This window comes from Tamandua tetradactyla, chromosome 16 (assembly GCF_023851605.1).
Source record: "Tamandua tetradactyla isolate mTamTet1 chromosome 16, mTamTet1.pri, whole genome shotgun sequence".
NCBI classification, from domain to species: Eukaryota; Metazoa; Chordata; class Mammalia; order Pilosa; family Myrmecophagidae; genus Tamandua; species Tamandua tetradactyla.
The window spans coordinates 30,994,652-31,008,949 of NC_135342.1; the positions used below are offsets into that span (position 1 = coordinate 30,994,652).

Here is a 14,298-nt window from a genome sequence, read left to right on the forward strand (position 1 = left end):
AGGGCGACGGGGGTAGGGATGAGAGGCAGGGCAGTGGCCTCCACCCACCCCGCAAGGGGAAGGGGTGCGGATGGGGAATAAAGGATGGCAAGTCCTGGGTGGCGGAGGGGAGAGTGGGAAGGGGGAGGGGACAACTCTGGGAAAGCCGAGAGAAGGGGGAAGGGGAAGGGAGCAGCTTTGGGGTACTGAGAGAGGGGTTCTGAGGGAGGGCAGAAGGCCGCCGGGGCGTTGGGGGAGGGGAAGGGGGAGGATCAGAAGGAAGGCGGCAACTCTGGGGGTGCAGGGAGGGCTGCCCTAGTTTCCATTCAGCTCCCCTCCCGCTCTCCACCCCCCCCCCCTCAGTTTTGTCTCCACAGATGAGAACTACTCAGAACAGGGGGGTAAACCAAATGCACGTTTATTAAGCTTAAGAGGGAGGCATCGAGGGGGCAAGAGGTTGGGTCCGTGGGGAGCAGACAGGGCTGTGCAAGGGATCAGCACACGGGGATTCCGTGCGGCTTGGGGTGGACTGCAGGACTCCAGGGGCTGGAGGCCCGAGTCCCTGGGTCTGGGTTGCAGACGGACTCTTCGGAGGATCGTCGTGGCCAAGGCCTGGGGAGGGGCAGTGGGTGCAGCGGCTCCAGCCTCGGGGTGGGCGGGGTGGCTCATTCGGGGGAGCGCTCCCCGGCGCATGGCTGGGGTCCCCACCGCCTCCGCCCGATCCTCAGGCTCCCGCACTCAGGCTGGGACGGCAGTGGAGGTGCCTGGGGTTGGTCTTATACGCCGCCGCCGCCAGGCGCTGGGAGGAGAGAGAGAGCCGGCGTCCGCCACCAGAGGGATGGACCAGTCCCCGCCCTCACGGCCCGTGCGCCCTCCAGCTCCAGGCACCATGGAGGCCGGACCTTGGGCTGCCCCCCGCCCCCCCGCCCCCCCCCCCCCGCAAGCTGTCCTGTCTCCCCACTAGAGAACGTCTGGTCCATATGGGGACACCTGTGTGGCTTCCGTCCTGCCACTCGGGGGCACTGTGGTGGAAGGACACACCTATGATGAGGCTAGCGACTCCAGACTAAACCTGGGGTCTTCTGGGACACCCTTTGTCAGAAAAGGAGCCCCCTCCTCCACTCTTGTCTTCCATCCCCTCTTACCCCCCATCCCCTTCCCACACCCCATCCCTTCCTCCACCTCCCCTTCTCCCCTATACCTTATCTCCTGAGCATCTGGATGCCACAGGAATTCCATCTCCCACCCACTCGGGTCCATAATTCAACTGGGGTATGCCAAAATTCTGTACAGATTCTTAAACTGTACCCCAGTTCACCTCCCCCTTCACCGTCTTCCAAGTACCCCTTCTTTCTTCAGTTGATCTGTATCATTAACACATATTAATGTTTTTAAATCCCATTAAAAGAACCTGAAATTAAACACATCAAATTCTATGCCCAACTCCCCAAAGTTATGGAGAACCCCAAGGTCTGCTTTTTAGTTATTAGAACTTTATAAGAGGCAGAGAGATTCCCAACTCTGATTTTTTTTCAAAATCCCTGGAAAGGACGCAAATCCACTAAAAATAGGTCAAGTTATTCTTACATAATTAAAATTAACACCTGCAAGGAGTCACAGTCTTTCATTTACACTCTTATCCCCCTCCTGCATCCTCCATCCCTCTACATGGTCCTTTACACCTTCCATCCACCAGCACCCACGATCCCCCTCCTACACCCTTCACCATCTCCTCCAGTTCAGCCCTCCTCCTGCACTGACCCCCTTCTACACCCCGCCCCTCCCTACAGCCCACCCCCTGCTACTGCTACACCCCATCCCCTCCTACACTCTTCACCCTGACTTACCTTCCCCATCCTCTTAACTCTATCTCTGTCCTGTACCTTCCATCCTTTCCTACGGTCTCCACCCTCATACTCCCAAACTTTGTCCCTGTATTCTCTCAACATCAACATTTATTTTTAAAATTCTATGTTCTGTACAACTCTCTTTTTTGTTATTTGGACACAACTATTCTGGAACCCTTCCTCCCTCCCTTTGTTCATTCCTTCCTTCCCTTTCTCCTTCCTCCCTTCCTTTCTCCCTTCTTTCCTATTTCTTGGTCATTTCATCCTAGATATACCCAGTTGAACAATAAAGTCTGGAAAACGTTTTCTCTTGCTGTCTTCTCTAGTGCTCAACTCTCCTTCCTCTGACTAACAGAAGTCCTTTTCCCATATGGGGCCGTCCCTTTGTGGGCCTGGGGAATTAGCCCTCCCTGGCTCGTACAGGTTCACGTGACTGTTTCTGGGAAGCTTGGGAGGCTCTTCAGGACATTTCACCTCCCGCTGCCTCTCCATGGGGGAGGTCTTTGTTCTGCAGGATCCCAGCCTCCTACGGAGTCTTCCCTTGTCTATCCTGTGGTCACCCCATTCCCAGGTACATCCGAGGTGCCTCCCTTGAAATAAGTCCTACTTTCTGCCCCTCTGCAGCCTTCCCCAGCACCACACACTGTCTCGCTCTCACCTGAGGAAGGAAGCTCTGATTTACAGGATTTGCATGTTGGGCTGTGGAAACAAAGATGAGAAAGAAACGTAGTAAAGAGGAGCAAGAGCCACAGGTGTGGGAAACACAAGGGAAATATGTACCAGGCCCAGGGGACCTTCTGTTATGGAAGTAGCCCTAAGTCCTGGGCCACTCGGGCTCCTTCTCCCCCCTCTCCCCCACCTTTGTCTCCCCACCCCCCTACTGCTGCCGGACCTCTCAGACCTGGAGTCCGCCTTCCTGCACTTCACCTTCTTGCCTGTTAGGAGAGAGATGACAGAACAAGGAGACAGGACACAAGATGTGGACAAAAGCTGGCAAGGGGACAGTAGGTGCCCAGGGACCCTGAGGCAGTCCCCTTTGAGGGGACTTGGGAGCCCAGGAAGGGACCACACTTACTGATAATGATGATGATACCCAGCAGGAAAAGTATGGTAGCCAGGGTCATGCCCACAGTCTGCACAGTGTCGTAGTCTGGGGGAAATAATGGGAGACATGAAGCAGGGGTAGCCCTTCTGCTCCACCTGGAGCCTCTGTCCTGAGGCCAGGCTGGAAGGCGAGGACTGAGAGCACAGGCTTGGATGTTCCTACTCTCCTCTCCTGGCCTCTCCCTGGGATCCTTTTGCCCTGTGAAGTTACATATTTCTTCATTTACTTATTTTATTTAATTTCTTTAATCTCCCCCTCCACTGCTCTGATCCTGGACCTGTCTGCCACTGCGGCCCAGCTGGACTGTAGCAGCAGCCTCCTCTGTGGTTGCAATGCACAACCCCGCATCCCCCTAGCACAGCCACGGGGGCCCTGCAGACACCTGAGTTGGATCAGGGTCCTCCTTGGGCTCAGAGTCCTCCTCTGGCTCTCCTTACACTCATGGTGAAAGCTGATGTCCTCTCCACAGCTCACAAGGCCCTGTGTCTGGTCCCTATTCCTTCTTGGCCTTCATCCAGATTCACGTTCTCCCTCTTTCACCCTCTCCAGCCACGCTGGTCTTCCTGCTGTTCCAGGAGCATATCAGGCCTGGTCCTACCTCAGGGCCTTTGCACTTGCTGTTCACACTGCCTGAAAGTTTTTCCTCAAATATCCACATGGCTCCCTCCCTCACCAACTTTTGAGCTTTATTCAAATGCCAGCGAAGCCTTCCCTGACTGTCCTCTTTAGAATTTCCCACTCTTTCCTCCACACCTCATTCCATTCCTTCCTTTATTTTCCCTTCATAGTCATTCTTTCTGTCTAATATACTATAACTCTTGTGTTTCCTTTTTGCATGCCTGCCTCCTCCCATTGAGTGTGAGCTTGTCTGTCTTGCTCGCTGCAGTGTCCCCAGGCACCCACTCAGTCCCAGCAGTGGTCCAGGCTTTTGCCCTCAAGGAGCTGACTTTCACAGTTATAAAGCACTGAAACAAAAACAGAAACTAAAAACAGAACGCAGAGTCATGCGACCATGGCTGGCTGTGGGGTAGCTGCTCCTGCTATGGGAGGAAGGGACAGACTCTCCAACAGGAGCCCTCACCGTCAAGGTGGAGGACAAGTCACTCCACCTGCCAGGGTGGGGGTGAGGGTGGGCCGGGGTAACAACAGCAAGTGCAAAGATCCTCAGGTGGGAAAGAACTTGGCATATGAAAAGAACCTCATGAACCAGTAAAGTGAAAGGGTGAGAGGGGGTCTTGAGCTCAGCCAGGCATGGGGGGCTCTTTGAGCTTCAGTGCTGTGAGGACAATTTAATGGCCTGATGGTAAATATCTCCCACAGTCCTTGTAAGTGGGAGCTACTATTCTCCCTTGTCTACAAAAGGGCCCAGAGAGGTAATGCCGAGTGGGTAAGTCAAGATTCAAACCTAGGCAGTCTGGCCTCAGAGTCATTGCTTTTAAGACCTTCCTTTGCTTGCAATCCCAAAGCACTGGCCCTGGCTCCTGGTGATGACTGGAGGGGTCTCTGAAGGGCTATGGAGTCCCCCATCCCCAATCTGGTTCTTCCCTCCCCAAGCCCAGCCGCTGGGACCTGCATCTTTGTGGTCACGTGGCCAGAGGCCCACCACGTGTCCTGTGACCCTAGCCAGAGCCACTCTAGCAGTGACCTGTGAGCATCTGTGGCCACCCCTCCATCTAACCCCAGAGTGCCCCATCACAAAGTCTGACACTTACCATAATAAAATGGGTCATGTTCTTGAGGAGCTGCAGGGAGGAAGGCAGAGAAACAAAGAGAGGGAAAAAAATGTTTCAACACCGGCTTTCTGAATGTTTTTGAGGACCTAGATGGGGCTACTGGCCCAGTGATTTCTTTGTGGGAATCAAAGAGGCCCCTTGCTCTGAATGGTACAGCCCCACGGCAGTACACGCCAACCAGGAGTGGAACGTAGGCTGGATTCCAGCCCCTGCTTACTCTATCAATCGGTGCCTTCTGTGCAGTGTGTAACCTACCCAACTGTACGTGGCAGTCCTGGACCCAGACCCCTGTGGAGGTGTGAGGCAAGCTATGGACTTGTTTCCCGAAAAACAGATAAACACTCCTGTTTACATATGATGCCAAGGGTTCACAGACCCCAATCCCCATTGGTAGAACACTGACCGTATTGCTAAGTTACCCCTAAACATTTTCTGAAAAAGCTTCTCAGCCATCTGAGAGCTCCCAAGGGCAGGCACTGCAGCCACTGCTCTCATCACATGCCCTGCCACTAAATCCAGCACAGGGGAGCTCTGCTGATTAATATCCTATGTTAATTAGTTTTAAGACATTGATTTTTTTTTTTTCGAATGGGCAGGCTCCGGGAATTGAACCTGGGTCTCTGGCATGGCAGGTGAGAACTCTGCCACTGAGCTACCATTGCACCACCCAAGACACCACTGACTTTAAAATTCAACATTGATTTCAAAATAGCTTTCCTATTGTGTGTGAATAAGTACATAACTCCACCACATGAAACATACCATCCATTAGAAAATTTACCCCAATTTCAGAAATGTTATGTGTAGACGAAATGTGTGTGCTTGTAGATCTATTTTTCCCCATCTCCCACTTCCCTGCCCCAAATGATTTTCTCCTAGAGAGCTCAGAATTTCCTTTCCATACAAGATACCCATCCCAATGGCTCCCTAATACCTCTGACAGCTCTTAGCACGTTCTGCCTTGTCTAGAGGTAAATTCTACAAAGTGTGGTGTTTGTACCACTAGAGGAGAGGTGACAGGGTGATGCCAGGTCATTATATCCTCCCCTTTTCCAGGCTCAGTGAAGAATGGTCTCCTTGAGGTTGGATGCGACCATGTGACTAATTCTGGCCAATGAATTGGGAGTATCATTGTCATTTTTCCTGGCTGGAGCATTTAAGTGCTTATGTAAGCCCCCCCAGAGCTCTCCTTTCCCTCTAGCCTGGTGATTGTAATATTCAAGATGGCAACCAGAATGTTTGAAGTTGCTCCACCTTTCTTTGGTGAAGAGAGACCCTGGGTCGATCTATGATAGACACATACATGTAAGTGAGAAATGAACCCTCAGAAGCTACTGAGATTTCCGGTAGTATTTGTTACTATAGCATAGCTTGCCCTAAACTGACTGATACAGGTGGCACCCAGGCAAGACCCTGAACAGAACAGACTGAAACAATGTGTGAGTTTGGCCCTTCTTAGTTCTCTGGTTAGCCTTCAACGAGGAAGTCATAGTTGATACCGGTGTGTCTTTAGCACCTTCCAACTCTTGTTAATCTCCCCCTCTATCCAAGAGAAAATAAGCCCTCAGCAGGCAATGATATCCAGATAGAATTCCGTAACATTATTTTTTTTTCTTTTATTTAATTTATCTAACCAGTATCTGACAGCACTTGACTCCACTGCCAGGCTCTCTCCTAAGTACTTTACAGAGAATAACACATTTAATCTTCACACCAACTCTGATGTAGGTGCTATCTCCATCCCCATTTCATAAAAGGGGTATTGAGGCCCAGAAAGATGGAGTCACTTATCCGAGATTGTTTAGATGATTGCTTTCAATTTAAGGCAAAAAAAAAAAAATACAGATTTTTTTGTCCATTTGTGATGATGATCTACAATAGAGCTAATTCGTTTTTTAAAGTCCATCCTTTGAAGGAAAAATACATGAAGAGTGCTAGGAATATTTGGAGAGGGCAAAAGCCGTGAAGGTGGTACTTCAAAGCATCCATCCAAAAATGGGGAGACATTATTCTAGAGTAACCTGTGCTGTCTCAGCTCTCCCACCAGGTGGTGAGTAACTTTGACTCATCGTTGCTGTTAATCCTGGTGTTTATGAAAGGCTCTCAAAGAAATTTTCCAGCATGAATGAAAGAGACCCTCCTAGAGTGCAGGAGGTGGCATCAGAGGTAGAGTAGCTGGATTAGCCAACTTCTGTCTCCTGTGTTTCCACACACCTCTCCCCCTCCAAAGTCATCAAGAACCCAATGAGTGAGCACCTGTTCCAGAGTGCCTGCCTGGCACTCCATGGAGAAGGTCCTCCTCTGGTCCCTGCTGCCCCCAGCAATCTGGGTCCTTGGGGTGTGGCTGGGCTAAGGGTGGGGCCAGGAGGCAGGAAAAGGAATGTGCACTACTTCTGGCCAGTTGCCAGGAGACACTAGGAAGGAGGCAGTTGCTGTGGCAACTGGGGCATCTTGAGAGGTGAAGAGAAGTGATGAGTCCGAGCACCCCAGGCTGTGGGAGTTAGGTTTCTAACCCTGAGGCCAATCTCATCCCCCACCTTCCCTCCATACCTCTCACTGTTGTCCCTGCAGGGCTGGCTTCTGGCCAAGTTGAGGGACCCTCTCAGTCACAGGTGCCCAGACCCAGCTGTGCTCATACATCCCCTTTATGTTTCCCACCTCTCTGACCCTCTGCATACACACACACACACACACACACACACACACACACACACAGAGTTCTTCCTCTGGCTCTCTAGCAGAACCCAGAAAGCCTTCACCTCACTCCATATCTCTCCCAGCAATTCAGCATTATTTAGTTTCCTTGAACGGCTTGCAATGCACAACATGCTTTCCCTTCCTTGGGATTTCCCAAGACCTGCGGTCCCCTCTCAAGCTGTGGCTGGGGGAAAGTGGGGGTGGGGGTGGGTTTAGGGCGTCTGTCCTCCCACCTCTGCCTGTCTGCTGCCATCGATCCTACTAACCACCACCTCTGCAAAAAGAAGCCCTGGGCTCCCGCCAGGCCTACTGGCTCTGCCCTGCCCCCTTTCCCTAGGGTGGCTTCCAGCCTCTGCAGCCCCACCTCCCCCCGCCCTGCTTTGGATTCTGCAGATATGGCTCAGTGCAGCAGCCCCCGCCTGCCAGGAAAGGGGGCAGGGAAGAAGAGATGGGAGTGGAATTGGGGTTCCTTTCACCACCAGAGGCTCCTCACCACCCCTGGCCCTGCCCTCAATGCTGGGAGCCTTCCCCCCCTGCACAGTCCCCGCTATCAAAGCATCCTTTCCCTGACTCCTCTGCAGAAGTGGGCTCAGGAAAGGGGCTGTTAGGGGCTAACAGTGGGATGAGTTCTTTAGTAGGAGCATAACTGGGTTAATGGGTGTGAAATGTAAATTGGTGTGCGGCTGGATGAGGGCGGGGAGGGGATCTGTGCTTGCACACCCAAGTGCACCATGGCAAGCTGCACCACCCTGGATGCCGGAAAGGAACTGGGAAGAAGAGCCCCCATCCTGCTCCTGCCCACAGGGTCTCACTGCAGTGTCTCCAGCCCCACCCAGCGTTGCCCCTCCTTCTTTCTATTCCTCTTTCTCCCTGAAGATCCATCTCTCTTTCCCTGTCTCTCTCTCTGTGTCCCCCTCTCTGGTTCTCTGGCTTATTCTCTCTCTTTCTCTGTCTCTCTGTATATCTATCTCTGTCTGCCTCTCCCCCTCACAGATATGAATTTCTCCAAATCTCATCTCTGTCTCTCTGTGTCTGACTCTCACCATCTCCTGTCTCTCTTGGTCATTCTCTATCTTTCTTTTAGCCCTCTCAGCCTGTTTCTTTCTATTATCCAGCCTCTCTCTATCTCTCTATCTCTCTGCCCCTCTTCCTCACTGTCTCTCACTTCCTCTGTCCATCTCTCCCTCTCTTGCTTTTCCCTCTTTCCCTCCTTCCCTCTGAACCTGTCTGTCAGGGATGTAAGGAAACACCCTCCATAGGAGCCAGCCCTGAGGAAAAGAGAAACATGGCCCCTCCCCCTCCTCACCCAGAGACCCCTAAAATCTGTGAGAACCCCTTCGCGGCAGACCCACCCGCTCCCACCTTCTGAACCCATCTCTTCCTCTCCGCTCCCGCCACTGTGCTGGACCAGTCACCCCGTTGCCATAGCGACCGATCTGAGCATCCTTTCCCCCGGTGCCGCCACTCTCCAACCTCTGGTCCAACACAGGGACGCCACCGCCCGGGGTGAGGTGTCCAAGAGACCCGCAGGGGCGCCAAGGGGTACGCTACAGGGGCCTCCGCCCAAGGAAGGCGCGGACACCCCCTCCGCACTCCCCTTCCTTTCCAGGGCTGCAATCTCCCCGCACCCTCTCTCCTAAACCCTCAGATCCCCGACCCCCCTGCCTTCCCTCCCTAAGCGACGCTCACCCTCTGTGGGGGCCTGGGTCGGGGTCGCCATGCCGGGCCGGAGCAGGGGGCTGCTGAATGTCGAGGCGGTGAAGGCGCGGCTGCAGCAGCTGGAAGCGGGACGGACTGAGGTGGGGGGGGCAATGGGGGGAGCCCTGGTGTTGGGGGGGCCGCAGCCAATGGGGGCCCTGGGAGCCCGCCCCCGTCCGGGCCGCCCCCGCCCCCGCCCACTGCCAACGTCCCCGCCCCTTCCCTGAGGGTGGGGGCGCCCCCTGCCGGGGCCAAAGGGACACCCAGCCTTACGCGCGGAGGGACTGACCGACCAACAAAGCGCCGTCTAGAGAGAAAAGCACGTTTATTGGAAGCCTGGGGGTTGGGGGGGAGGCAACGGGCAGGACTGGGGACAGTCGAGGCGGTGGGGGGGTGGCGCGCGCGGGTGGTGGGTGGGAGGCGTCAGGTGTCAGGGGGATCCTGTGGGGTGAAAAGAAAGGCAAGGAAAGGCACCGCAGTACTCCTGCTCCCCGTCCTGCCCTGCCCTTCGCCCCCTCCCCTTCCCACTCTACCTCCCCCACCGGGTCAGAGCTGCAGGAACTGCCTGTGTTCCATCGCGCCAGGTGTTTCTACCGCCTGCGGCTGGACAGACCTGAAGGGGGGCACAGAGTTCGGCTGTCAGGAGGGGTATCCCCAGCTCCCTTGCAGGGGGGACTCCCCTCCCTCCGGTGTCATATCAAACCCCTCTTTGCACGTGTTCAGACAGGCCCAGGGAAGGAGCTGGTGGAACCAGATCTCACCCTCAAATACTGAGTCTCCCCAAACTCACGGCGGATGGAGCTGCGGAAAGTTCCTTCCTCTTCATCAGGCTCCCCAGTCCTAGCATGAGGAAGAGGGATTTCGGATGGAAAAAGAGAGAGGCAGTAGGTTCCAGCCCTCACCTCACAGGACGGGTGTACTGAGGCTCAGAGATGGGCAAGGGGACAGGCACAGGGTCTCCAGAAAATCGGGGGCACCGGGAGCAGTTTAAGGGTATGAACACAAAGGACGCCTGGCAGAAGGTGCTCCAAGCAGGGAGCATCAGGGGACTTGACGCTGGTAGGGGAGAGATGAGTGAAGGGACCTGAAGGCAGATCCTAATGCAAAGGACCTCCACCTTCCCGCTGAGTGATTTTAGGCAAATAACTTCCCTGTGCCTCATCTGTAAAATGGGGGGCAATAATAACTCTTATCTCATAGGGATGGTGTTTGTGTGTGGGGGGGGGAGAGACAAATAATACACAAGGAAACAGTATCTGGTGTATGGTACTCTCCCAATACATATTAGTTATTATTCATAATGATATTTGTAATTGTTTCAACATGGAGAAGGTTCTGGGCTTTAAAACTTTATCTGAACAGGACTCTGAGCTAAACTGGGACGCCCCGTGAGGTGATCTCATTTCGCGGCGTCCCTTTCCTTCCCATCACTGATCACGCTTCGTGATTTTATATTTGTGGGGCGGCTGGAATCTACCGCCCCCGCCCCCACCGGCTTGGGATTTCGGCCAGTCAGGGCAGGTGGTTTATTCACAGCCGCTTCCCCAGGGCTTGGCTTGGGGCTTGGCCCGCAGTAGGTGCTAAATACCTACTTGCTGCAGGGCTGCTGGTTGCAGCACCCCCTCTAGGAGTAGGCGGGTGGGGGGCCTGAGAGGCTCTTACCTCTGCTGCTGGTTGAATTTGCACCGGCATCTTCTGCCTGAGAGTAGGGAGGGGGAGGGCGGGGTGAAGTGAGCGCTCCCTCTATAAGACCGCGGCGCGGTGCTCTTGCTCCAGGTCCGGCACGCGCCAGGCGGAGCAGCCGGGAACCCAGCCAGGGCCAGGGCTAGGGCCAGGGGCGGGGCGGGGTGGGGCGGGGCCAGAAATCGGGACGGAGGCGGAGATGGGGCGGGATTGGAGGCGGGCCGGTGACAGGGGTGGGGTCTGAACAGGGCGGAGGCGGGGCTGGGAGAGAGGGTGGGGCGGGGCTGGGGCGCGGGCGGGGCTGGGGGTACTCACTGAGGATGATGAGGATGCCCAAGATGAAAAGGATGCCGGCGATGACAAGGCCTCCTATCCGCAGGGACTGGTAGTCTGGGGGTGGTGGCGGGCGCAGTGGGGGGGAAGGAGGGACAGAGGAAGGAGCGCAGAGGGGTGAGTGGGGAGGGGCGCCCGGAAGAGGGATCAGGGAGGTAGAGGGGAGAAAGATCAGGGAGGGGACGAGGGAGCAGAGAAGGGAGGAAGGAGGAGAAGAAAGGGGTCAGGGAGAAGAGAAAGGTGTGTAGGGTGGGTAGGGGAGGAAGGGGCAGTGGAAGGAAGCGGGAAAGAAGACGTAGGAAGGGAAGGAGGAGGTTACTGGAGGAGGACAACAGGGAGGGGAGGAAGAGCAGGTGGCAGCAGAGGAGGGGCCATGAGACACAGAGAGATAGAGACACGTGGAGAAAAAGAGACAGAGAAACAGACGGAACTCAAGACGGGAGCGAAAGAGTAGGAGAATGAGCAAGGGGGAGAGAGAGAGAGGTGAATATCAGAGATATGCACATAGAGAGGGAGGTGGAGAAAAAAAGGAAACAGAAAGGACAAAGAGACAGAGACAATGAGAGAAGTCAGGACAGACAGAAGAGGAGGACAGAGGGACAGAACAGGTAGACCCAGGCCCCCCCCAATCCCCACCACCGGGCCCCTGCGTAGATCTCCCTCACCATAGGTGAATGGATCATGTTCCTGCGGAGCTTCTGGAAAAAGAGAGAGAAGTCAGGAGGCTTCCTGGGACGCTTTTGGGGCCCCATCTTCCTGAGCTGGGAGTTTAGGGGCTGTTGGGCCTTGGGCAGGCCGGCCCTCCTCTCTGGACCCTGGCTGCTCCCCCTGCACTGCCCTGCCCCTGCTCTCTGCCTCGGGTCAGGCTGTCTGTGATTCCCTCATCCGACAGACCGGGAAGCCAGCCTCCCGCCTCCCCTGCTTTGCCTGCCCTGGGTACCCTCTCCCCTCCCCCACCTGCCAGCCTGTGGAGACTTCCAACTTATTAGTGCCCCAACAGACTTGGTTTAGATTGGAACCTCTCAACTTGGTTCTTTTATGGGGTCTCCCCTGCCCCTGCCACCTTGGCCCTGAGGCATGTGGTGGGGTGTCTCCCCCCAGACTCACCTGCTCTGGCCATGGTGAGGAGCCCCACACAGAGAACCAAGATGTGGCCAAGAGATGCCATTGTCCTGCCGGGGGGTGGGGGGGAGAACACCAAGGGTCAGCCAGTGTGTACCCTCCAGCCTCGTCTCCCACTCACCCCAGCCCACCGTTGGGGTCTGAACCCAAGGGGTTAAGTCAGAGACAGACTGGGACTTAATCCAGCTTGGTCGCCTGAAGGAACAGAGGCACCCCCTGCTTCTTGGGGACACCATGTCACCAAAACAACCCCCGCAATGGGGGGTTACATGACAGCATAACCCAGCAAGGGCAGAGGTGAGACACCCACAGGCCCAGGGCTTCCCACAGGCCTGCTCCTCCCGCAGTAGGCCCTGGCTGCCTCAAGCCTACCCGAGCAGGGGAGAGCAGGATGTCCGTCCCCTGCACGGTGGACAGACTCTGTGCCAGAGCTGGGACACGCCAAGGGCCCACCTGCCCGCACGTCACAGCCTCTTGTGCTCCGTGAAGTACCCGCCTTCTCTGCCTTCGGCTGCTCGGCCGCTTTCTGCCTGACCCTGGGTATAAATATCCCCCACTTCACCCTGGAGGAATCCGCCTCGCACAGGCCACCATGGCAACAGCCTGCTCCCCCCACTGGGGGTCACGCACAGCCTGTTGGGGTGAGGCTTGGCTGTCACACTGCCACAGTCTGTCCCCTTGGGAAGGGCTGTCCCTTCTCTTCTGTACAGAAAGGAGGAACGGGGAAAACGGCCCCTCGCCTGCCTCTGGGTGACATCTTCCACAATTTGACAATGCCGAGTGGGTGACAAGAGGCCCAGGGAGAGGGACACACACACATGCAAAAGCACACACATGCACAGAGCAGGGCTCTAATGGAGACAACAGCCTCTCCCAAAACTTCTGCTTGGAGCAGGATGTGGGGTGAAGACACGCCAGGCACTGGGCCTCCAGTGCCCCCAAACAGTGACGCAGCTGGAGCTTGACCCAGGAGTGTGCAAACCCCACACTCGGCCAGGGGGTACAGTAGCAGGGGTGGGAGGAGCCGCACCCAGGCTCCCAGCCTTGTGGGAACCCCAGTGTTCCCACCATACTCTCCCTCCCTCTTGGGTCTGGCTTGCCCGAGAAGCCAAGGCTGGCCACTCCTGCTCCCAAAATAGGCAGTCCAGCCAGGGGAGGAGTGAGATCTGGAGGGGAGGGGCGGGGGCGCTCACCCCAATCAGGCTGTCCCCCGCCGAAAGAAGGCCCCCAAGCGTCCGCCTGTGCCCGGGGGCTGAGCCCTTTGGACCCCCTGGCCCAGAGCTGGACGCGCCGCCCCCAGCAATCTTCCCTCCCAGCCCCACCCCACCCTTCCCCTCCGCAACCAGCAGCTGTAACTGGAGCTGGGGCTGGAGGGGGGCCAGGGGGCGGCCCCCAGCCCAGCCCGCCCCAGCCGGGGAGGTTAACTCTCTCTGCGCAGATGGAGGAACAGCAGGCAGCAGGAGAGAAAGGTTGGAGAGAGGAGGGTGCTGGCTCAGAGCAGGGCAGAGACCTGAACTGCATGCACATGCTCGCACACACGCGCACACACACACACACACACACATACACACACAGACCTTACGTCCATCTCGGCTCCTGAGCTGGGGTGGAGGGCGGAGGTGCATGAACGAATTGCTCCCTGGAAATTGGGCCCGGCTAGGGCTATGGTCGCCCCACCTGAGCACTGAGGAGCCCCAGCGTTCTGCTGAGTCCCTGAGCCCACCACAGGGCTGTTTGGGGGGTATTTCAGCATGCATGTGCATGTTGTCTGCTCCCAGGTGCGCACACACGCTCACACTCACACAGAGAACCCCAAAGATCCAGGTACACAGGCACGAAATCAGGCAAATACAAAGTACGTAAACACATACCAACCGAGACAGACACACACACGGAGAAATCCAAAGACAGACTACCAGCCAGCACCTCTTACACCCGTCACAAGACACTGAGACAAACATATCTGTGTCCACTCCTCCACCTTGTGACCACAGAGAAATGCCATCAAGACAGGGACACACAACCATCCACTCTTACAAATGGTCGCAAAGATACACACCTTGATAACATGCATACACAAGTGGCCGTACAGCAAAACACT

At 55.8% G+C, this 14,298-nt stretch overlaps 2 protein-coding genes across 8 annotated transcripts; both read right to left on the bottom strand.

Annotated features, from left to right (window-relative positions):
* Nucleotides 1-287: 287 nt before the first annotated feature.
* Nucleotides 288-9,150, bottom strand: FXYD7 (FXYD domain containing ion transport regulator 7). Of its 4 annotated transcripts, none has more exons than XM_077132147.1 (6): nt 9,051-9,150; nt 4,644-4,673; nt 2,902-2,976; nt 2,728-2,761; nt 2,485-2,525; nt 288-778 (listed from the first exon to the last, which is right to left on the bottom strand). In XM_077132147.1, exons 1-6 carry the CDS (start codon nt 9,079-9,081, stop codon nt 756-758), a joined length of 234 nt encoding a protein of 77 aa, XP_076988262.1. In that variant the 5' UTR covers nt 9,082-9,150; the 3' UTR covers nt 288-755. The 4 variants fall into 4 exon arrangements, with proteins under 4 accessions (XP_076988262.1, XP_076988261.1, XP_076988260.1 ...); XM_077132146.1 differs by having other exon boundaries at nt 2,719-2,761; XM_077132145.1 differs by lacking the exon at nt 288-778 and having other exon boundaries at nt 2,086-2,525.
* Nucleotides 9,151-9,365: 215 nt separating this feature from the next.
* FXYD1 (FXYD domain containing ion transport regulator 1) lies at nt 9,366-13,522 on the bottom strand. 4 transcript variants are annotated; one of them, XM_077132153.1, is made up of 9 exons: nt 13,391-13,522; nt 12,651-12,733; nt 12,183-12,247; nt 11,741-11,773; nt 11,058-11,132; nt 10,722-10,758; nt 9,850-9,899; nt 9,593-9,672; nt 9,366-9,500 (listed from the first exon to the last, which is right to left on the bottom strand). In XM_077132153.1, the coding sequence occupies exons 3-8, from the start codon at nt 12,241-12,243 to the stop codon at nt 9,650-9,652; spliced, it is 279 nt and encodes a 92-aa protein (XP_076988268.1). In that variant the 5' UTR covers nt 12,244-12,247; nt 12,651-12,733; nt 13,391-13,522; the 3' UTR covers nt 9,366-9,500; nt 9,593-9,649. The 4 variants fall into 4 exon arrangements, with proteins under 4 accessions (XP_076988268.1, XP_076988269.1, XP_076988265.1 ...); XM_077132154.1 differs by having other exon boundaries at nt 12,570-12,733; XM_077132150.1 differs by lacking the exon at nt 12,651-12,733.
* Between the last annotated feature and the right edge of the window lie 776 nt (nt 13,523-14,298).